Source organism: Fukomys damarensis, unplaced genomic scaffold, assembly GCF_012274545.1.
Source record: "Fukomys damarensis isolate Sample0158 unplaced genomic scaffold, DMR_v1.0_HiC HiC_scaffold_10, whole genome shotgun sequence".
In the NCBI taxonomy this organism is placed as follows: Eukaryota; Metazoa; Chordata; class Mammalia; order Rodentia; family Bathyergidae; genus Fukomys; species Fukomys damarensis.
This window is the reverse complement of record NW_022900922.1, coordinates 29,464,368-29,488,136: the sequence shown is the minus strand read 5'-3', so window position 1 is coordinate 29,488,136 and position 23,769 is coordinate 29,464,368. Positions and strand designations below refer to the sequence as shown.

Here is a 23,769-nt window from a genome sequence, read left to right as displayed (position 1 = left end):
CCTGCACAGCTACCTTCCTTACTGAGTCTGTTGTTGCACAGTCCAGGAGGTCGCACACCTGCCAGGTGATCTCAGGCAGGCAGGCAGCTGAAGAGCCATCCAATGATATTTTACCACAATTATAAATTTAAAAATATTTACATTCCATCTGTTTAGTATTTCTGTAATTTTCACTCTGCGAATTACTGAACTAGTATCATGTTGCTTCTGCTACTGTAGTTATCTAACTTTTCTTTAGGGAAGTCATGCTAATGATTATTCTTTCATGTTTTTATTTTTGAAAGATACAGAATTATAGATTGGTATGTTTGTTTTTCCTTCAGTGTTTTATTTTTTTCTGAGTTGCAATAATTCTAAAGAGAATGGCTAGGGATTTAGCCCAGTGGTTCCACCACCTGCCTTGCAAGTGCAAGGTCCCCAGTTCAATCCCTGGTACCCAAAATATAATAATAATAATAATAATAATAATAATAATAATAATAATAATAGTAATAACAACAACAACAACAACAATAATTCTAAAGAGAAATCAACTGTAATTCTTATTAAAGGTGCCTTCAAAATTTGCTTGTTTTTTAATATTATTTGTGTAGATGGGGTTTTTCTCATACTTGTCCTGCTTGGGATCACCTATACTTTTTGGATATGTATTTTACTATTTTCAGTTAGCTGTTCCAATGTTTTGAGCATTCCAGACTCTCTCTTCTGACTCTGCTTATGTGGCATTTACTGTCTATTTCTCTCTGCTTTGACTCAAGTATGACAATGCCTGCATCCTCACAAAGGCAGCATTTCTTCACATTTCAAGCTTCTACCTTACTTGTACATTGTGCTACCTTACTTCTCTAACAGGTTCAAAAGAGTTATAATTTTGCAGTTTATCTGCAGTTTTTGTTATGGTAGAAATTATGTTTCCTAGAAAACTAAAAGTAGAGAAAGTTCCACCACTAAAAATCATGAGTTGATACTAATGTTTCCCAATCCACTCACATAGCATATGCTGCATAGCTGCTTCACACATTTCCATATCCAGCTCTCATACTCTCCACCACACATACCTACGTGATACATAAACATCACATCTAGAATTCATGGAAGAATATCTCAGAGTTGCCAACCCATACCCCAGGAAAAGCAAAACTACTAACTACAGTTCAATATCTCTTTATATTCTTAGGTAAAATTTATATACCTAAAAATGCATAATTATGTGTCCAGTTTAATGCTCTTAAAAATTTACATACTTTGGCCAGGGATTTAGCTCAGTGGTGCCGCCACCTGCCTTGCAAGTGCAAGGTCCCAAGTTTGATCCCCGGTACCAAAAAAAAAAAAAAAAAAAAAAATTCACATACTTTTAGTAATTTAGCCTCTTTTATAAAGACTGCTTTGGGTACTCTAAACTTACAACTTTGACATTGGTTTATTAGAAAACTGTTACAATCATGTCTCTGTAGAATATATTTACTAGACTATTAACTCACTGAAGAAAGATACTATGTATTTTCAGTCTTTGGTGCCCAGTGGTGCAGGAAATGGCAATATTGATTGTGCCCAAAGCAGTTGTAAGCAGGGCAGGCAGTAAAGCATTAACCTCACAATTGGCTTGTTTAGAAAATTGAGTCTGGTGGAAGCCTACGTGCGAGGATCAGTATAACTTGCACCCAAATTTTGTTCCCACAGTTAAAACCTTCTTACTAGAAGGACATTGTTCTAATTACAACCATATATTTTGTCTGCTCTGTTCAAGAATTCTTTGTCTCGTTTTTTATGAGCCTTGCTTACACTAATTTCCACAGAAACTGCATGACTGCACATTCTTGCACACAGTTCTGCCCTTTCACATAGCTCGCCTTTACCCCAATTGATTACTAATAAAAACCAGTAGCTTGGACTGCTCTGCACCTTTGTTAGTTGCACTAGTATTGGTCATCCTGACACCCTGCTTTCTGACTCAAATAGTTCTTTTAGTTTTTTCCCCCTCAGGCCCGCATCGTATACTGAATAGGAAACTGGAGCCTATTATAAAGGTTTCCAGTAACATTTCAAATGTCCTAGTACAGTGGCATATAAGGTTATAAAAATCATTTCATATATAAAAGTGTACCAATAGTTTTGTTAAATAAATGCAATGCTATTGGAACAAATAGACTGGAGCTTTGAATAAGGGAACTGAGTAATTTTAAGGCAAAGATAGCTTATTGCTTCTACCAAGTTACCAACTAAGGGAGTTATGACAAGAAATGTGAAGACATGAAAGGAAACAGAAGGCAGCAGTTGGAATGCCAATATATCATTATGTTCTCATAACTCTTTACAAAGACATAAATCTCTTTTAATCATTTATCAACTACTCTTTGAAATTGGTTTGTGGTGGGTGGCACAAGTTACTCCTACTATAGTTATGTAGTAAGACCTTCAGTTTTAGCAATATATTTCAAAGTAAATATAGGTTACCTGTCCAAAGTTAATGGAGAAGAACATATTTATAGCTTGTAGCTGATATTATGACATCTGAGATATATTATTTTCAGTTGTCTAAAAGCAGTGGACAATCAAATATGTTGACAGGCAGATATTGCAGATATTATTTCTATACCACTAAATATCTTGGCAAAAGAGAGGTTATATATATTGACATTTAATTGTGCAGTTGCTTTGAAGTCATGCCTGGAGTTGCTTAATTGTCTTTAAATCACAACAAAGAATATATATAACCTTTTGAATATAATTAGCTAAGTATTTGTTTCAAATTTATGTAAGAAATCAATACAGGATTTTATAAAAGGAGTCTTGGAAAAAAATCTGAATACCTGGGTCCTGGCCAACTCTGGATCACCCACTTGTCCCCTTGAAGCCTTAGGCAAGTCATACTACTTTCTGTTACATGAAGAAGAGCAGGCTTATCATGAAGGCTATCAAAATGGCAGTAAACTCAGTAATAACAATATTTACTAAGTTGTATTTACTGGAGACTTATGTTTGGTACTCCAATTTCTTGTTTAAGTCTCGCAAATTTTCAAGGATGAGAAATGAAGTTTGGAGAAATTAAGTTATTTTGCTAAAGATCACACAGTTAGCAAATAATAGAGGCAGGACCCAAATCCAGATATCTCTGATATTAAAGAACAATTTTAACTGTATTTATTTCCAAAAGGTGCAGATATATTACATATATTAAACAATCAAGATTGCTTTTTCCTCTACATTCCCAGGGCAACTCAAACTCGCTAACAAATTTATAGACCACCTAAAACATGTTATGTTATAAAACTCTGTATTTGAAGCTCAAATTTCCTTTTTTGAAACTTAAGAATTTATACACCCAGCTTCCTTATGTGCCTGACCAGTGTCTCAAGTTCAGTGTAGCCTAAACAATCTCATTACTTCCTCATAAAATGTTGCCCCATGTATGGGCCAAGTCAGTGAGTGATTCTGCTAGTGGTCCAGCTGCCTAAAAACAGCAATATGAGAGGGATTTTACTTGTAGTCCCTGATCTGTTCCAAGTTTTTATAGGTTATTGACTTGCTGCTTATACTCCTTTACGATGACTCATCAAATCTTTCTAATCATTAACAATTCAACTCAAATATCATTTCCCATTTGGATCTTTATACTATCAGTTAACAGTATCACTTCTGTGCAGGCTCCATAACTTGCATATAACTACATTTTTTTATCTCCTCCTATACAAATACATTGCATTGGAATATTTTAGATAATAGATTATGTTCTATCCATGTGTGCTGTCCACTAGTAGCCACCACCTACATATGGTTATTCATCTAGTACTTGAAATATATCTAGGTTGACTGAGAAGCTTACTTATTCTTATTTAATTAAAAAAAATTTTTTTTGGTTTTTTGAGACAGGGTCTCACTATGTAGTTGAGACTGAACTGGAACTCACTATGTAGCCCAGGTTGGTCTCAAACTCACAGCAATCCTCTTGCCTCAGCGTCCCGAGTGCTAGAATTATAGGCAAGTGCCACCATTCCTGGCTATTTAATTTAAATTTAATTTTAAATAGCCACATGTGGCTAGCAACTATTATAATTTAGAGTGTAACACAAGACTCTGATCTAAGTGAAAGCAGAAACTGTATCTTGTTCATTTTAATGACTACAATGGCTAGAACAGAAGATCCTCAGAAATATGTAGTGAATAAATAAGTAAATAAAAACAACAGTGGTAGAATAGGGAAAATTTTACTTACTGTAAATACCACACAATCACTACATGGAATTACTGGGGAAAATAATAAACACTATTCTTTTGGTAAATAAGAACTTAAGGTACATATGTTTCTAGCAATGGATAAGCAGCTTCTATCTGGTCAACCCACTCTCAGATAGTAAATATAAACTCTGTACAAAATGTAAAATCTGAAAGCCTCTAGAGGAACTGAAAGAAACTGGAAGCAGATTTACGCTTAAAAGAAGGAAATGGCTCAGCATAACTTTTGATTTGATATAGCATTTTGACTGAGGGCAGACTCTTGCCATAACTAGTTTGGTAGATAAAATTCTAAGGGAAGTCCAGTCTCAACAGCTTGGAGAGCCGTGGGACAGAATTTGCCATGGAAGCTGGGAAGTGAGGAAGGAAATTGGAGAAGTGAAAGCCATGGACAGGTGCGGAGACATGAATTCTGCATATAAACTTGGACAAAATTTCTGGTGATTCTACTCTATATGCACGGGGAGGACTCCAAATAGGTCATGGAGTCTAAAAGAATTGAACTGAGTTTTTAGCTATTCCACTAAAGGAAAAATAAAATTGGAATTTGAAATGAATGACTTCATTTCTTCATTAACTGTCTGCTAAAAAACAAAAGCATCCAAAGGAAACTTAATCTTCAAGAGGATATAACAGAACCCAGTATTCCTGCATCATCAGTGTCCAAGAGATCTAACATTAGTAGGTTTATAAAGAAACAGGAAAATGATGCCTGTATTCAAGTCAAAGACAAAGACCTTGAGATGTTGGAATTATTATATAAGAATTTTACAATCCCTTTATGATCACCTTAGTGATTTAAAGCAAAACATTCTCATAATGAATGAACAAAATCTTAGTAGAATAATCAAACCTATGAAAGAGAACCAAATGAAAATCCCAAAAGAGGAAAATATAATATTTGAAATTAAAAATTTAAAAGATGGTTTTTAACAGCAAATTGTAGTGAGAAAAGGCAAGAAGAATTGAATATAGAACAATAGAAATTATACTACCTAAAAAGCAAACAGGAAAGATTGGAAAAAAGTATATCCATAAGTTGTGGGAAAAATGTGGAAAGTTCTAATATATGTGTATTTGTAGTCTCAGAAGAAGGGAAGAGAGAGGAAAAAAATAGTTGATGAAATAATGGTTACAAAAATGTTCCAAATTTGGTGAAAGGCAAACATTTACAGATGTAAGAAATCCAGTGAGCCCCAAGCAGGAAAATACAAAGAAAACTACATTTAGTCACATGAGAGTTAAACTGCTGAAACCACAGAAAAAGAGCAACTTTTGAAAGCAATTACAAGCTAACTACAGATTAAGTAGAATTCTATGCATTTCTTGTCAGAAACAATAGATACAAGAAGATAGAAGAATAGCATTTCTAAAATAGTATCCAGGGATTTAGCTCAGTGGTTCCGCCACCTGCCTCACAAGTGCATGGTCCCAAGTTTGATCACTGGTACCAAAAAAGAAAAAAAAAAACAAAAACAAAAATCCTAACAGGATGAGAGGAGCCAATGATGAATGTGACTGTACTGTGTACTTAAAAAGCACCAATAAACACAATAAAAAAAAAGATGAGAGGAGGAAAAAATGAATTCTAATCCTTTCATGTTATTTTGGAAGGAAAAATCAAGCTTTGTCTTGCTATTGTTTCAAATATAGTGAATAAGTTTGATACTGTAAAAATAAAGCACTTGAGATCTTTGGCTTTTGAATGTGAATGAATTCTGTTTTCAGAAATCTGGCTTGACATCAGAATAAATGTATATGACATATTTCTAGAGATTGAGACAAAAATGACGTTCATTCACCTTGCTGAATAAAAAATGTCAATAATATTAATTGCTAGCCATAATAAAATACCAGAGGTGATAAGTTTATGAAGAGAAAAGCTCTTCATAAAATAATTTCAGCTCATAGATTTGGAAATCTCAGCCCAGGATCCATTGGCTCTGTAGCTTTGGGCTTGTGGTGAAGCAGCACAGCATGGTGGCAGTGTGTTGCAGAGTGAAAGCTCTTACATGAGGGAAGGAGCAGAGAGAATGAGGAGGAACTGGGGTCCCTCAGTCCTCTTCAAGAGCACATCACCAGTGACTTGAAGACCTCCTACTAGGTCCACTCCTTGAAAGTTCTGCCACATCCCAACACTGCCACCCTAGAAACCAAGACTCTGGGGGGACATTTGATATCCACACAGTAACAACAATATAATTTTTAGTGGTTATTGCAGCCTTAAGGATGTGTGTAGAAAACTGAAGACAGCAAAGAACTCACATAATTCTAAAATATCTGCTAATCAGTTTTTGCTCACATCATTGAGAAAATTATTCTCAAAATTCACATTAAAGACTCTGCCTACCTGGGGTGAAATATTTTTAGCTTAGAAAACTAGCATCCAGAATATATTACATTGTTAACCTTGATTTCTCGATATTTTTGTAAGGAACCTTACTCTCAAACTCTTGAAAAATATAAGTGAATCAAGAAAAATTATTTGATTAGTATACAACATGGTGCTGAGTGCTACAGATGTGATAGGGGGAAAAAGCTGAGATGTGGTCCTTGCCCTCATATGTCATAAAACGGTAAGAGGTGACATACAGCAACAATAAATAAGGCCTGATATCTCAGAGTGATACCCATGCTAAATGTTACAAGTCCTGAGATGAGGAAGAAAGAAATGGAGCCATCATAAACACAAAAGCTAAGAACAGAGGACACAGACAGAGAATTCATTTTGAATTCCTGACAACTTTTCTATCATTCAGTTTTTGGGGCTCCACTAAAATGAAGGGAAGCTGAAATGGTCAGACAACTTCCTAGAAGAGGTGGGAAGTGATTTGGGATTAGGAAAAAGGGGGTAGGGTTTCAGAGAATGAAGGGCTGAGTCGACAGCCAAAACCAAAGCATAGACATGAGACATGTTCGGTTTTGCAGAGAAGCAGTCGGCTTTACTAAAGGACAAGGGCATGCTGGGAAGCGTGGGACGTTAACACTGGGTGGCATGGTGGATAAAGAGAGGAGTTTAAATGCAAAGCATCCAGCAGCAGAACATAAGGAGTGGCAAAGCTGAGGAGCAATGCGATGAAAATGTGCTTGGGGCAGATTAGTCGGGCAAGGTTACGCAAGATGCATTGGGAGGATGGAGGCTGGACAAAGCAAGCAAAATAGGGCATTGGTAATTATGAAGGACCTGAGCCTGGATAGCGTTAGTGCGCAAGTGAGAAAGGAAGGAGCTTTTCAGGGAAGCCAAACACCGAGGTTTAAGCATTGATGAGTTAGCAATGACAAGAGAACTTCTCTAAAATAGTCCATGAGGTGCAAGGCTGGACCTTAAGCGAGACGACAGCATGGAGAAATAGCGAGTTGCGTAGATCATGCAGTCAATAGTTTAGTAGACATGACTGAAGTCAAAAGAATGGAATTTGTGAGAAAGAAATGTGAGTTGAAGAACAGAAAGCAGTGAGTTGGACACACACACTTTCAGAACTCAGGATAAGCTAATGGATGAAGGAACAAGCAGCCGGCACTGTGAGACTCAGTGTTCTCAGGGAATTCAGGGAGGAGCGTGGTGGAGGAGGAGGGTGCCACGGCAACTGTCAGGAAGCACTGAATGAAAAAGATGCGGATGCTTAGAAGAGTCTTCACAGTAACGCGGGCCTGGAAATCAGATAATGCGGGTAAAAAGGGTAAAGCCTGGGAAGCTAGCGAACCTGCAACACTAGCACAATGAATCGTCTGGGAACCATAGAGTGTGACCTTATTCAGGAACGGAGTCATCACAGGTATAACTAGTAAGACAAGGGCCTACTTAGCCCAGCTGACTCCTTGATTTCAGCTTTAGTCTTCAAGATACTGAGAAAGCCAGTTTTTACTGTTCTAAGTCATCAGGCTATGGTTCTTTGTTAAGGCAACCCCAAGAAACTTACACATCCAGCCACTTTGTTCTTAAAATGAAAATAATAATGCTTTCCTAATAGGGAGGGTGAGAAATATGACATGAAAAAGGCTTAGCATTTTTCTGCCATTCAGAAAGAACTCAAATGTTGGCAATATCTTATTTTTTAAAGAAATTGGTTGTAGAGCAGAAAAAATGATCCCAGATAAGTTATGTAGACAATAAAGTTGTGTCTCCTGGCTCTTGCTGTCTCTCTCTCCCTCCCTACCTTCCTAACAAGTTATTGTGCATAATTAAATGCACACACAAAAATAAGATCTTTAGGAAGAGGATAGAGAATTGTGAAAACAATATATATCAGAATCAAGTACCCAAACTGATGCAGATGGAAGACTTCAGATGTAAATAAAATACCACGTAGTCAAATAATCTCCTATTATTTATAATTCCAAATTGATATTAACCTTCAGAGAAGACCATCTGGAATATCAGACCCTTACTCTAAAAGTGTTACCATTATCTCAAATGCTTTTGACTTCTCTTCAAACCCAGGTTATAAACTACTCGAAGTTTTACCTCTTACAATGTGCTTCATTTTATTTTTTTATCAAAAGAAACATTTTCTCAGTTGGAAACTTAATTGATATGACTTCAGAATTTCTGAACACTAAATTCATTCTCAAATTATAACCATAAGCACGATGGAAGGCATTTTTAAAGTATGCCAAGTATTTCCCAAAGCTAGTTTTAAGTAATGACATGAAACAGAACATTCTGATTTTCAACAGAAAAATCAACATTGTTGGCTTAAATTCTCAATGACTTAAAACCAGGAAAGCTTGAAAGCTCTTTAAAAATGTATAATATATGCAATTTCCCCCTTATACTTAAGTGTTCTAAGTGGCCACTCTGACTGGAGCAGTGGTGTATTTTTAATTGAGGTCTACTCAGCCATTTCAAAATAAATGACCAATTTAAAGATGTAGACTTAGATTTTCCTCCTCATATCTTAGCGGTCAGTACAAAAGTGAGGGAAATGGCCTTGCTTCTCAAAGGTTTACAAAGACTAGGAAGGAAGAAATGATGGTTTGCAAACGATGGTTTGAAAATGCTTAATGGTCTATTCACATCATGGTCACATTCACAGACATGGAAAGACAATGGGCAAAGAGCAAAGGGACTTTAAAAATTTTGTTCCCTCTTTAAGTAATTTTTCCAGAGATTTCAAGGGATGGGAAGAATGAATCATTAATGAAAGTCCCAGTGAGGGCAGGGGATGTAGCTCAGTGGTAGAATGTTTGCCTGGCATACTTGAGGCCCTGGATTCAATCCTCACCACTGAAAGAAGAAAAAGTCACAAAAGATTTTTCAAAGCTTTTATACTTTCTTTTTGAACACATGAGACATATCCTCCTTTAAACAGCTCTTCTTAAGTGGGCCTTATTACATGTGGAACAAGAATTTGTCAATGCCTAATCTTCACCTTCGAGTAAACAGTTCTTTATTCGCCCTTTACTGTACTTCATATACCATACTTTACAATGAAATACTACACTGTACTGTATTTGAGGTTGAAAATCCAGGGCAAACAGAAGGAGGCTGAACATAAAGGGGAGGCTCCCTTGGCAGGCAGGCTCTGAAATGCAAGAAATGCTCCCTGGTCACCGGGAAGAATTGCATTTTGTTGTGCAAGTTTTTGGTTACACGGAACACTTGGCCTAATTCTGATATGACACTTACTCAGTCATTGCCTAACTCAGTGTCTTGCTCAATAAATATCAGTTAATTTGATTGAAAAATCTATCCTCTTTTCCTCTGGTCATCAGGAAAGTGGGAGGCATGCAGGGAGATGATCGTCTGCCCTAGTTGATCTCAAACCTGGCTTTGGGTCACATGGCCTTGGTCATGAGGAAGGCCTTCAATCTCACAAGCTGACAATGGGCCAGATGTTAGTCTTATCATATCTTCATCATACCCTAGATATTTATGGAAAATCATAGAAACATCTATCTGTGACTGCACATATACATTTTAGAACACATCTGTTAAATGTAATATGAAGCATTTAGGGAGTATATGTATATATGTTATACATAAATAAGTATTTTATATATATGGCTATTTTCTGTTGCTAGAACAAACTACCTTAAATTCAATATTTTGTATATTTATATTTAGTTCACAGTTTTGGAGTCTTGAAAGTTAAGATCAGGTGGTTAGTTTCATTTGTTCAGTCTCTGGCAAGGGCTCCTTGGCTGTGTCACAACAGGGTGTAGAAATTAAAAAGGGATTGACCACTGGGGTGGCTTCCCTCTGTCACAACCTATTATCTTGTGACTCTTAACCCTGATCTGTATCCTGGTAAAATTACTGGACTTTAAAGATTAGAAAATGACTCTGTGGGCACCCAAGCAAAAAACTACCAAATACTTATAGAAAGAAGGATCACTCCTAATCAATACTTAATTTTAGAAAGTACTGGGGGAATATCGCAAATTCTTTAGAAAAGAAAATGTAATTTATTAATTTAAAATAAATTTTAAAAATTGAGCCACACTGAACTTGAACTTTTTGGATATACAGTCATCAGTTTAATGAATAATTAGGTTCATCTGAATGCAATAAAAAATAGCGTCACCCCCAAGACTCTCATGCTCCTTTTTGGCCATACTTCTCTTCACCTTAACCTCTGAGAATAGATCAGTTTTTAATCACCACAGTGTTGTCTTTGGAAGAATGTTATACAAATGGAAAAACAACACGCAATCTTCTGGCACTGGCTTTTTCATCCAGCACGATACCTGTAAGCTTCACCAGAGCTGTTGAGCATATTAGTATTTCATTTTCTTTACTACTGGCTAGAATCTAGTGTTCTGAATGGACAACAGCTTGTCCAGCCCCTTACCCACTTCAGGCCAACTGAGTTGCTTTCATATTTTGGTGCTAATGAATAGATCCGTTATAAACTTTCTGCTATGGGGTCCAGGCAATGAGCTTTTAATCTGGGTTATTGTATTTTTTAGATATATCTTTCTACTAGACTTTATTATTTTTTAGTGCAGGTTTATGTTCACAGAAAAACAGAGCAGAAAGTAACAAGCAGCCCCCAAATACTTCTGGCCCCCGGTCCCCATGCCTCACTGACCATCAGTGAGATGAATGTTACTGTATTTTTAATTTTCCACTTGGTTCTTTTTTGCATTTGCTATATCTTCATTGATTGTTTGCAGTTGCTTGCTTGAAAGTACTTGCTTGAGCATTGTCATAAAACTTTATAAAGTCATTATCAGATAATTCTAACATCTGTGTCATTTCAGAGTCAACACCTCTGTTAGCACTATGGTCAGTAATACTGGATTATAATTTGACCACTTTGATATTATAAGACTTTCTATCTTGTTTGAGTTTTATGGAGAATATTGACTACTTTTTTAAAGCAAGCAATCAAGATGGGTTCTGGCCACCCTGGCTTTGGATGGGGCTTCTGTGGGGTCTTCAGAGACCAGCAGCACTGTTCAGGGGTTTCCCACATGGCTGTCACCTTATGGCTAGTCTGGTAAGTGGACTGTGATCTGGTTTTGTGAGATTGAGCTGTCATAATAAATACAATAGATTGGGTAGTTTAAGCTACAAACATTTATTTCTCACAATTCCAGAGGCTGGAAAGTACAATATCAATGTACCATCTGAATCCATGTCTACTGAGAGCTTTCTTCCTGGTTTGCAGATGGCCACCTTCTTGCTCTGCCATGTGGCTGAGAAATCATCCCTCTGCTTCAAAACACACTGATCTCATCCATGAGGCTTCTACATTCACAACCTAATTACCTCCCAAGGTCTTACCTCACACCATCACTTTGGGGAGAGATTCCATATATGAACTTTAGGGGGACAAAAACATTGTGTCTAGAGCATGATCTATGCAGTTCAGTTCTGTGCTATTTAGGATCAGATCCAAGCATTCACCACCCAGAAACAAGTTGAGACATTTATTAACAATGTTAAGGTGTCTCCTTCATGAACTCTCACTTCTCTACAGTCTCTCCAACAGTTTCTGGCTCACTGAAGCTTCCTTTTTCAGCCTTTTGGCCAAAGAGTGAACCTTTATTTATTCCTCTTTACAGTATACTTCCCATAACTGTGCCTGCATTCCAAGGCACCTAGAGAAAGGACAAAGAGAGAAAAAGAACAAACAAAACACAATTTGTCCTATCCTCTTGGAATCAGAGTTCCTTAATCCAGAGAAGAATCCAATGAAAGCTTTGATCTTCTGCAGTCTTTTTGCACTGCCATAGTCATGAAATTACATGGGGACAGAGAATAAGAGCACCAAGAAAAGAAAAATAATATGGGGGACTGCTGTCACTGTCTGTGGTGTTGGGAGACCATTTATTTGCTCCTCAAGCCCAGACAAGAGGACTTCTCGAACTGTTAGTGATCTTTCCCATACTGTAACAAATATCTGAGCTAATCAATTTAAGAGGTACAAAGGTTTATGTTGGCTCACGATTTGGGAGGCTTTCGTTCATGGTTGCTTGGCCCAATGCTTTTTGGCCTGTAGGGAGGCTGTACATCACGGGGGAAGTACATGAAGGAGGAAGCTGCTCATCTCATGGCCAGGAATGAACCAGAGAGAGGAAAAGGAAAGGCTTGGGTCTCACTCTCTTCCTCAAGGGTATACCATCAGTTCCATCACCTCCTAACAGTGCCAAGCTGGGGGGCTACACATTTAACTCATGACATTCCTGATCCAAACCACAGCAAGCTCTATTAGCACTTATGAGAAACTATGTTGGATGTTAAAATTTAAAAATAATTATAGTAAGACACATTGCCATAAATGTCAAAAGATTCTCTTTCACTTTGAACACACCCCATCATTCTTACCACTTTTTTGTAATATAAAATTTATATTGGTACATCTTAGATATACATAATGATCACATTTATAAGGAATATATACCTGTACATAATATATCTTGAGTCTTTTTTTACTATTCTACCTCCTCTCCCTTCAACCCTTCTTTTCCTCCTTAACTACAAAAGCTACATTTCCACTTTTCCTTCTATTCATTTTTTCTTGTACCTTCCTTTCCATGAACCCCCTCCCTTTTTCTCCTTCCCATTTGAACATTTTCTTCCTATGTCCAAATATCTATTATATGTTTTAGTACTTATTTACATTTTCAGTTCCTCACACCATAGAAACAATGTAGTGTTTAAATGTGTGTGTCTGACTTATTTCACTATGGTCTCAAGTTGCATCCATTTGGCTAGAAATGTCTCAAGCTGATCCTTCTTTATGACAGATGACAGAGTAGGAGTAGGACTTCATTGTATTTTAAAAAAATTATCTATTCATCTGTTGATGGGCATTTGGGTTGTTTTAAAGATTCAGCTATTACAAACTTTGCTGCTATAAACATAGATGTGCATATATTCCTGTGGTATGAGGCTTTTAATTTTTTCAGAAAGATACCCAGAAGGGAAATAGCTGGGTCACATGGAACCTCTAGCTTTTGTTCTTTGAAGAATCTCCGCACTGATTTCCACAGTGATTATACCAGTCTACACTCCCACCAATAGTTGAGAAGGGTTCCTGTTTCGCCACAGCCACACCAGCATTTATTATTGGTTGATTTCTTGATGATAGCCATTCTGGGGTGAGGTAGAATCTCAGCATTGTTTTCACCTGCAACTCTTGAATGACCAGTGATGTTGAACATGTTTTCATATCTTCATTGGCTGGTTCTACTTCTTCATTTGAGAAGAATCTATTTACATCAGATGCCCATTTTTGGAATGGGTCTTTACATTTGGAAATTGATTTTTTGAGGTGTGTGTGTGTGTGTGTGTGTGTGTGTATATATATATGTGTGTCATTGTTTTCACCTGCAACTCTTGAATGACCAGTGATGTTGAACATGTTTTCATATCTTCATTGGCTGGTTCTACTTCTTCATTTGAGAAGAATCTATTTACATCAGATGCCCATTTTTGGAATGGGTCTTTACATTTGGAAATTGATTTTTTGAGGTGTGTGTGTGTGTGTGTGTGTGTGTGTATATATATATGTGTGTGTATATATATAATTGTATATTTTAGATAGTCGTTCTTTGCCCAAGGAACAGGTGGAAAAAAATTTTCCCACAGTGTGGGTTGTCAACAAAGGAAGATTACATGAACTTTGGGAAACTGGTGAAGGAGGGAAAGAGAGAACTAAAGAGAAGAGAACAGAACAACAAAACCAGAACAATGTTCATGCTCATATAAACACAAGAACAAACAATCCAGAAAAAAAAATTTTAAAAAGAAAAGAATTCCTCTTCAATGTGTATCTTTACTATCACTGGTAGACAGAATGGCCAGACAGAGCCTCGATCCATGTTGATTAATCCCAGCAAGCCAGCTGTAGATTTTTTTTTCAGCTTTAATTGAGTTTATTTGTACATTTTAGGGATACAGTACAGTTACATTCATTGTTGGGATCTTGTACCTCTACATGACAAGTCTTGATTCTCATTTTTTCCCCTGACCTCTGCCCTCCCTTCACCCCCTCCTCCCCTCCCCATCTACAAACACTTTATTTTCATCTTTTCATTCTCTCACATTTTTTTCTTTTCCCTTTTTACTCTTCCCCTACCCATCTCACCTTCCCTACACCTTTAGCTCCTTTCTTCCCATTTCTAAATGTCAGTAATCTTATTAGAATCTTATGCATTGTTGCAGATTATTCACACCAGGGAAACTATTCGGTATTTACACATGTGTGACTTATTTATTTCACTTAGGAGTATATCTTCAATATGTATCCATTTTCCTATGAATGAATCTATTCTCTCGCTCTTTATGGCTGAGTAATATTCCATTTTATAGAAAAACCACAACTTCTTTATCCAGTTTCCAACGGATGGGCAAATAGGCTGTTTCCAAGATTTAGCTATTACAAACTGTGCCGCTATAAACATGGGTGCACATACTTCTCTGTGATATGATTCTTTTAGTTCTCTTGGAAAGATACCCAGCAGAGGGATGGCTGGGTCAAATGGAACCTCCAGTCCAAGCTCTTTGAGGTATCTCCATATTGATTTCCACAGTGGTTGCACTAGTCTGCACTCCCACCAACAATGGAGAAGGGTTCCTTTCTCCCCACAACCCCGCCAACATTTGTTATTGTGTGATTTCTTGATAGCAGCCATTCTTTGTGGGGTGAGGTGGAATCTCAGTGTTGTTTTCATCTGCATCTCTCAAATGACCAGTGATATGGAACATTCTTTCAAATATTTTCTTGCTGCTTTTACTTCTTTGTCTGAGAAATGTCTGTTCATTTTGGATGCCCATTTTTGAATTGGGTCTTTATATTTGGGGGGACTGATTGTTTTGAGTTCTTTATATATCCTTGATAATAGTCCTTTGTCTGAGGAACAGCTAAGCCAGCTGTAGATTTATGGCGTAGTAGTGGATAACCCCAGCAAACCTGTACCTTTATTTCCACTTTATTTCCAGCTGGTTTCTGGCTGTGAGGCAGGGACTCAACTTGTTCAGCTAGCAACACTCTGTGTGCCTCCTGCTGGCTTGAACTCAGCTCCTTGATTTCCTGTTGATTTGAACTTGGTTCTACCTCACCCTAACAGTAGGAGCTGAGTTGCTAGATGAAGTCCAGCCTGTAGCTGCTCTGAGTTCTGAGCTCAATTGGCCTCTCTCCAATATGGTGACTGGCCAATCACCCTCTCCTGGGGATGTCTGAACATGAAAAATTCACCAGCCACTGCAGTCCGCTGAGTTCAGGGTACCATTCCACTGGTGTATTTCTCTGTAGAGTCTTCTGGGGTGGCAAGTAGTCACAGTACATCTGCAGATTTGGGCCACCCCTCCCACACAATGAGTCAGGGTTCAGGGAGGAAGTGCTGCTTGCCATCTCCTTCTTTGTTGAGGTTTCTTTACTCTCCCTGTGGGCTTCAATTCTCAGTTCAGTTCCTTGTTGGGTCATGAGGACCCACTTCCCTCCTTGTTCTCTTCTTCATGTTGCTGTGTTCCAGCGTCTATAGACCAAATCTCAGAAAGACTATTTCTCTGCTATTTACCACTTCACCATCTTCCCAGAAAATTCTTGCCACTTTCTGAAGTAGGACTGAAAGGCCTCTTTTGAGAGTGTTTTTAGTAACATTGTTGTGGCTGCCTCAATGTTGTGAACTGATTAAAAACATTTACCTTTCATGGTCACTTTGAGTTTGGGGAAAATCCAGAAGTTGCACAGGAGCAGATCTAGTGAATAAGGTGGATGAGGACACATTGTAATTTCTTTTCTTTTTCCTTCCTTCCTTTTTTTGTACCATGTATTGAACTAGGGACCTTGAGCTTGCGAGGCAGGCGTGGTGCCACTGAGCTAAATCCCCGGCCCTGTAATTTTTTTTTAAGAGTCTACTTTTTCATTGGATGGCCTTTGGCTGCAGCATTCACCATATTTTTTTATCGCAGAGACATTTATGTAAGAGGATTTCCACAACTGCTTCAGAAAGTGGCAAGTATGATGGGATAAGTGTGTTTGAAGGGAAGGGGAGTATTTAGAAGGGAATTAATGGCAATGTGTCTTTTTATTTTAATATTTTAAAAAAATTTAAACATTCACCATATATTTTGATCACTCTGTGTGTGCACACGTTCAGGTTTTATGTTATCTTCAGTACTGGTCAGGAAAAATCATGGGAAAGTCACAGCTTGTTTGGTAGCACTTTCATCCTCCCCATCCATTTGCTACTCTTGTCAGTCTTCTTGCGTCTCTCTAAATTTTGTGGCTATATTCAGTAGGAAACACAAAATAGCTGGTGTTTTTTCCATTTATCCTTAAATGGACCCTAACCCATTAACTTTGTCTGTTTGTTTTTTGAGACAGGGTCTCACTATGTAGTTGAGACTGACCTGGAACTCACTATGTAGCCCAGACTGATCTCCAACTCACAGTGATCTTCCTGCCTCAGCCTCCCAAGTGCTGGGATTATAGGCGTGCACCATGACGCCTGGCTCTAACCCATTAACTTTGCATTTGCTCAAATATTCATACAAAGCAACAATGACACAAAACTTCAAGGAATATCTGTAGCTTCCATATGCATTCATAATGTAGTGATGAAATAATAGTGCCTAACAGAAGCTGGGAAGGAAAAAATGGCAGGAAGTTTCAACATGTTTGCTGAAGTTTAAATATTTCCTTATCTTTCATAGCTAGAGTTGAAAAGATGTCACTGAAAGTGGGTAAAATGAGAAGAATCCACAGAAAACTGGTAATTGTTTGGCTGCAAGCAGTGAGTGACTGGGAAAAAAGGAGTGGAGGCAGACTTTTCAATGAACACACTTGATATGATGAGAGTTTTGAGTCATGGGGCCATAGTAGATTCCAGCAGGAAAACAGGTAGGTGTTGGCCCATCAATCCTTTGTAAGTCTTTTCTGCTTGTTCTTTGGAAGAAATATTCTTTAGAACATAGTTATGCCCATAAAGTTCCAAAACTTTAATATTTAAATGTGACAGTAATAAATAGTCTCTACTGAGTATTTATAGCTCCAGATTCTACTTTGGATATTTAAATATTAAATATTCTGATCCTCAGAATAGCTCCAGGAGTACTACAATGAAATATATAATATCTATAATGAATAATGCTATGAAATATATATGATGAAATATTATGATTCCAATATTACAGATGATTAAACTGAAGCTGAGAGATTAAGTAACTCATAGAACATTAAATGTTCACATTTGCTAAAGCAGTAAAGTTAGGATTGAAACTCAAGTAGTTAAGCTGCAAAAGAGTAGACAAAATAGATATTTTACTATAATTTTTGTTTGTTTGGTTCTTTGTTTTTTGAGACAAGGTTTGGTTATTAGTTCAGGATAGTCTTAAACTCACTATGTAGTCCAGGCTGGCCTTGAACTCACAGTGATTCTCTTGCCTCAGCCTTGCAAGTGCTGGGATTACAGGTGTGCACCAGCACACCTCACAATCTACTGTAATTTGATGGGGGAAGAGCTAGAACAGGATTGAGGAAGTATGTAATTTTAAAATTGTTTAGACTGAATGGTTAATAGATACTCTTAGAACAGAGGATGGAATGTTTACCAGTTATGATGTTAGAGACCACTATAAAAAAAAATTAAAGCACAGAACCAGCTCCAGTATCAAACCAACAGCCTCACACATGCTAGGCAGGTAATCTACAAACATGGTACATTGTTTGCCTTTCTTTTTGTTTTTATATTGTGCTCCTCCTAGAAGTAGCCTTTACCAAATTATTTACAAAGAGTAAGTGCCTAAGAAATTCTTCTTAATCATCTCTTTTTTAAAAAAAGAACCAACCTCAAATTATAAGCAACACATAAAGCACACACAAACCATACCAATAAAATACTTTCATAGAAAACAGAAAAATAGGATAATATGGCTGTGATACAACATATAGCATGTATATTATAGCAAGAGATAAATAGATTTAAATTCTTCTATTAAAATATTGATCACACATAGTCAACAAGAAAATCTAAAAAAAAAAAAAAGTAATTCAGAAAGCTAAAAACAAAACAAAATAGAAAAAAAAAAACCCCAAAAAACAAAGGCCCAGGCACATGCAAACAAAGACCAAACAGGAGTCATGACCTTATCATTAAGAAGATTAAATTTAAAAAGCATTTTAATTAAAGAAGTAAAAATCAATAATTAAAATTTTACCTATATGAATACTGGTTTACCAGAATACATAGAAAGAAAACCTAGGATGCTCAAAACTACTGGAAAAGCAAGGAGAAATCCGTAGAAATGTACTGTTTGTAGACTTGCCTTATTCAGCCCATGGGAGACTGCCACTTGTTTCCTCCACTCATCAGTTTCTACCATCCTTCTTACAGGTAGAATATACTTCTTTATCTTTTTCTCTTTGGAGCTCACCATGCAGCTTGCTTTGGCAAAAGGAATGTGAGTGACATGTGACATGCATGTGATAGGGACCATACCTGAGCACAGACTTTAATGGACCTGTATGGTTTAAACCTGCACATCCTGTTTTACCAGAGCAGAGACTGGGTGACATGGGCAAGGCAGCGTCATGCAAAGTGCAGTGTCAGATTCTGTTTTTGTTTAAAATTTTGGTATTTTGTTCATGATAGATTTTTGCATTGCTTTTGACTTTTAAAAATATTACATTAGAATATTTGTCTTGATTGTTACGTTTTTTGGAGTCCTCTTACATTTTTCAGGCAAGACAAGTGTCCCACATTGGCCTGGCATGCAGAGTGGCTGCTTCTTCAGCCCTGGGTCTGAAGAAGACCTGTGGAGGGGACTGAGCCAAATGAGCCAATTCCAGCTGAACAGCAAACACTCTGCTAGCAGCACCAGCAAGAAATAAGATTTGCTAACAATGTCCCTGGGATTTTGAGTTACTTTGCCATGCAGCTACGGGAACCTAATAATATACAGCTTGTGACATCTGATACACAAAAATAAGTGAGATTATAAAAGACATTTAGCAACATATTAAATATAATAGATCTTATTCATATAAGCCAGCACTACTCTTTAAAACAGAGGATGTATCTCTTTTTCACATACTAACTGAAATTAACCACGTACATGTACTGGGCCCAAGGAAAACTTCAATAAATTCCCAAAAGCAGAAATAGTACAGGCAATATTCATTAACCAAACTATAAATTATCAATTGTAACAAGTACAGAATTGCTTCTCTCCAAAAGCTGAGAATTAAAAAAGAAATGCTCTGCAGAATGGAGTGCTGTTCTTCCATTAAAAAGAAAAAAAGAGAAACGAGTCATTTGTAGGAAAATGAATAATATTAAATGAAATCAATCAGACACCCAAGCTTAAATATCATATGGTTTCTCTTCTATGAGAAACCCAAAGTGTAAATAAAGAGCAAAATAAAAGATAATAGGAAGTAGGGAGATAGAACTTTCTCAAATGGGGAGGCAATCAAGAGATGGAAGGCGAGAGAGGGAAAGGAGGGAAAAGGGATGAAAATGATGTGTTTTGTACATGCACTAAGATATGTTATGTACATGCACTAACTCCACACAAGGAATCTAAACATTATGTACTTTAAACGTGTACTAATAAAAAGAAAAAAGAAAAAGCAAAACTCTTTTGAGTAACTTTAAAGTAAAAATTGAAACTAAGATGGCAGAATTACTAAAAGATGACAATGCTACACATTAATAGAACATTACATATCAAAACTATACAATATGACTAAAGCACTACTCACGGTAAGTTTAATATTGTGTTAAATATTGATGGTAAAATTGTAATAATCAAGATGTAGAATTAAGTAGCATATGAAAAGAATATGAAATCATAGCCAAGTAAACATTAACTCCAGGAAATCAAAGAAAACATATTATGAAATATACCAAAAATATTCACTATTTGTATAGAATCAAAGAAAACAACAACCGAGTTCTCATTTTTCTGTGTACAGGAACAAACAGGACTCAGGTAGAAGTTGGGAGGTATGTGTCATCTAAAAAATTAGTCTAATAGTATTGTTGTTTCAATGCAATCTTCTGAAAATTAAATAAGCTAATATATAGTACTTGGCACAATGCCTGACATTAATTAGAGAGAGGCTGGCTTGATGACTATTATTAAAAGGACAACAAAAATCTGAAGGGATACTATTATTATTCCTATTTATTCTCAGATAAAGTAAATTTCAAACCTATTTAATACTAGTAAGTGCTGCCGGGCATGGTGGCGCACGCCTGTAATCCCAGCACTTGGGAGGCTGAGGCAGGAGGATCACTGTAAGTTCAAGACCAGCCTGGGCTACATAGTGAGTTCTAGGTCAGTCTCAACTATATAGTGAGACCCTGTCTCACCCCTGCCCCAAATACTAGTAAGTGCTGGAGCCGCTGATCAGTCATATTTTCCAGACATCAAGCTATTAAATTTACTCAGGAACTGCTGAAATGTCTAACAAGATGAAATCAAATTATCTATCTTACATGAATTCTATCATAAAGTGCTGTAGCACAAGAAGGGTGTGAACAAGAAATAATCTTGATGGTTAATGTTTTCTCAAGGGGCCAATACTATTTTTACATTTGAATTGATTGTAAAAGCTTTCTTCTCAGCTCTCTCTGGGCAATTAATAGAACAGCTAATAGGTATGGGTGTTCTCTCACATATGGGTGAGAAATAAGCTAGGAAGGGTTTGTTCATTTCACATTCAATAGCACAGGGCTGAAAGGGATATCTTGGGATTTATATGGGGTGTCCCCTGACTTCTAGCAGGCATATGACTAATTAACTCAATATTCAAAATCTGCAAGGAAAGAAACTCCTAACTTCCACATGTACTGACTTGGTTTGGGGCTTCCTAAATCTGGCTGTTGGAGAAATGTTTAACTGCCTTAAGGATACAGGCTTCCACTACAGTGGGTATCCTTTGATTTATCAAGCCAAACACAAGTTAAATGCAATGAATTAGCCTAGAGAGTAGGAACCTTACTTACCCTCAAATCCTACAGATAATGCTTCATAGAGAACATTGCAGATAGTAGACGCCAAAGAAATACTTATTAAATTGAACTGAATTGAAAAGTTGGGAAAGTTGTTAACAGAATTATCAACCTGTGGCTTTATTACTGTGTCTTACCTCATTTTATGACATCAAAACTTAGATTACAGTAAAAACAAAATCATGTGGGACAAGAAGAGTGATGTAGTTTCTATGAAGTTCTTTTTGTTGTTGTTTTGTTTTTCGTTGTTTTTTGTTTTTTTTGTTTTTTGTACCGGGGATGGAACTGGGACTTGTGAGGCAGGTGGTGGAACCGCTGAACCAAATCCCTGGCCCTTTTTTTTTTTTAGTTCTTTAATTATTCAGTCAACAACTTTTATGGGGCACAATGTGCTGGGCACTGTCCCAGGTTCTGAATGTCTTAAATGTATGCTACTGTGTTTTAAATATTAGGGCATAATCACAAAAGAACCCCAAGATTCCATGCAGACTAACTAAAAGTTTATGACACGAGAGTGTAATGAGCTCCTGCTCTGGGTCCTTCACCGAATACGGTCAAGCTCCTTAACATCACTAATCATGAAAGGCCAGACCCCTTAATGACACTTCGCTAACTTGCACTTCCTCATCCAGAAATTTAAAAGTTAGGGAGTTTACAGTGAGTTAGGGCAGGTAGTGTGGTTGCTAGAAAGAACAGCAGAGCAGGAATTCAGACACTGAGCGCTTAAGTAAGATCATGTGACTTAATTCGGCAGAATCAGCTTTCTTACCTGTAAGACAAAATGATTTAGGATGATAAAGTTTCTTTCATGTCTGCTAATCTATAATTTTAGAGCAGTAGATCTAATTAAGTCTAAATTCTAGGAGGAGAATAAACTTTGTAAATTTTGGCTTAATTTCTAACAGTGATCCAAAAATTTATCTTTCCTGTGTTGTGACATCAAAACAACACATACAAGTACTTATCTTGCGCATGTAATTATTATTGTTATAGTGGTCACCAAGAGCACCATTCTGCAGAGGACTCAACCTCTTAGTGCTTTACCAAACATACGTGATGATTTAGCTACAGAATGTATTTCTTCACTCTTTTGTAAAATTGTATCAGATGGCAGAAGGGTTGTTAAGAGATTCAGTTGGAGAAGGGATGGCTGGCCAGTGCATGTTTATGTTACTGCCAAAACTGAATTTAATTTTGTTTTGTTTTGTTTTTTTGAGACAGGATCTCACTGTGTAGTTGAGAATGACCTGGAACTCAGTATGTAGCCCAGGATGCTCTTGGCTCACAGTGATCCTCCTGCCTCAGCTTCCCAAATGCTGGGATTACAGGCGTGCGCCACCACACCCGGCTCTGAATTTAAATTTTTAAAATTAAAAGTTTCACACTTCCAAGAGTACTTTAGCACAGTGGGACTTAAAAGATGCTTCTCAGGCTATCTATCCTTGAACTTCTTAAAAGGGGCAAACAGAAGGGAAAGAGGGATCTAATACAAATACTGGAGATAGGGGTGGGGAATAACGGAGACTTACAATTCACATACAAAGAATACAGCCAGGAAAGAAGAGCTAAAACGGAGATGAGGATTAGGACACCTGGTGAGCCTTGCGTCAGTAGATGTTTTCAGATCCTGGAACCGCGGAAGGGGGAGGCCCAAGTTCTTGCTGTGGTAGGAAGGCGGGTTGAATGACAAAGCGAATCTTTTTCTACTTGAGTGGCTTTAACATGCATTTTGCAAGTAAGTGACTCACGCAAGTCCCTGAGTTGTCTCTCAAAACAAACCCCAAAACTCCTAAATATATCCAAACCCTGAGATATTACATCTTCAAAAAGTTGCACACAAACTCCTTTTCGAAAGGCAGGTCATTTGAAGGCAAAAACAGCGCCCATCTCCCCGATTTTCACAGCCCCCACGGTAGATGAATTACAACCGACCCAATGCACCCAGGCCGGCCCCACGAGAAAGCTCCAGGTTTCCAGGGCGCGCGCCCGCGCTCGGGGGCGGAAGAGGGGCGTGGAGTCGGTTTCCTTGGAGCACCCAATCAGCACTGAGATCCGGCGGTGGCGCCAGTGACGTAGCCACACTTCCCCCCGCCCCTCTGCGGGCGGACGCTGGGCGCCGTC

The 23,769-nt window shown here is 37.5% G+C and overlaps 1 protein-coding gene across 5 annotated transcripts in view; it reads left to right on the top strand.

Annotated features, from left to right (window-relative positions):
- Positions 1-23,769, top strand: part of Tmem170b (transmembrane protein 170B) — a 133,576-nt gene that overhangs the window by 73,302 nt on the left and 36,505 nt on the right. For 4 of the 5 annotated variants that reach the window (XM_033761917.1, XM_033761919.1, XM_033761918.1 and 1 more), the window contains one exon: positions 17,345-17,531. The exons of the other annotated variant lie outside the window; for it this stretch is intronic. In XM_033761917.1, coding sequence (XP_033617808.1) covers positions 17,465-17,531 — 67 coding nt within the window. In that variant the 5' untranslated portion in view covers positions 17,345-17,464. The remainder of the gene's footprint in view (positions 1-17,344; positions 17,532-23,769) is intronic. 5 annotated transcript variants of the gene reach the window in all.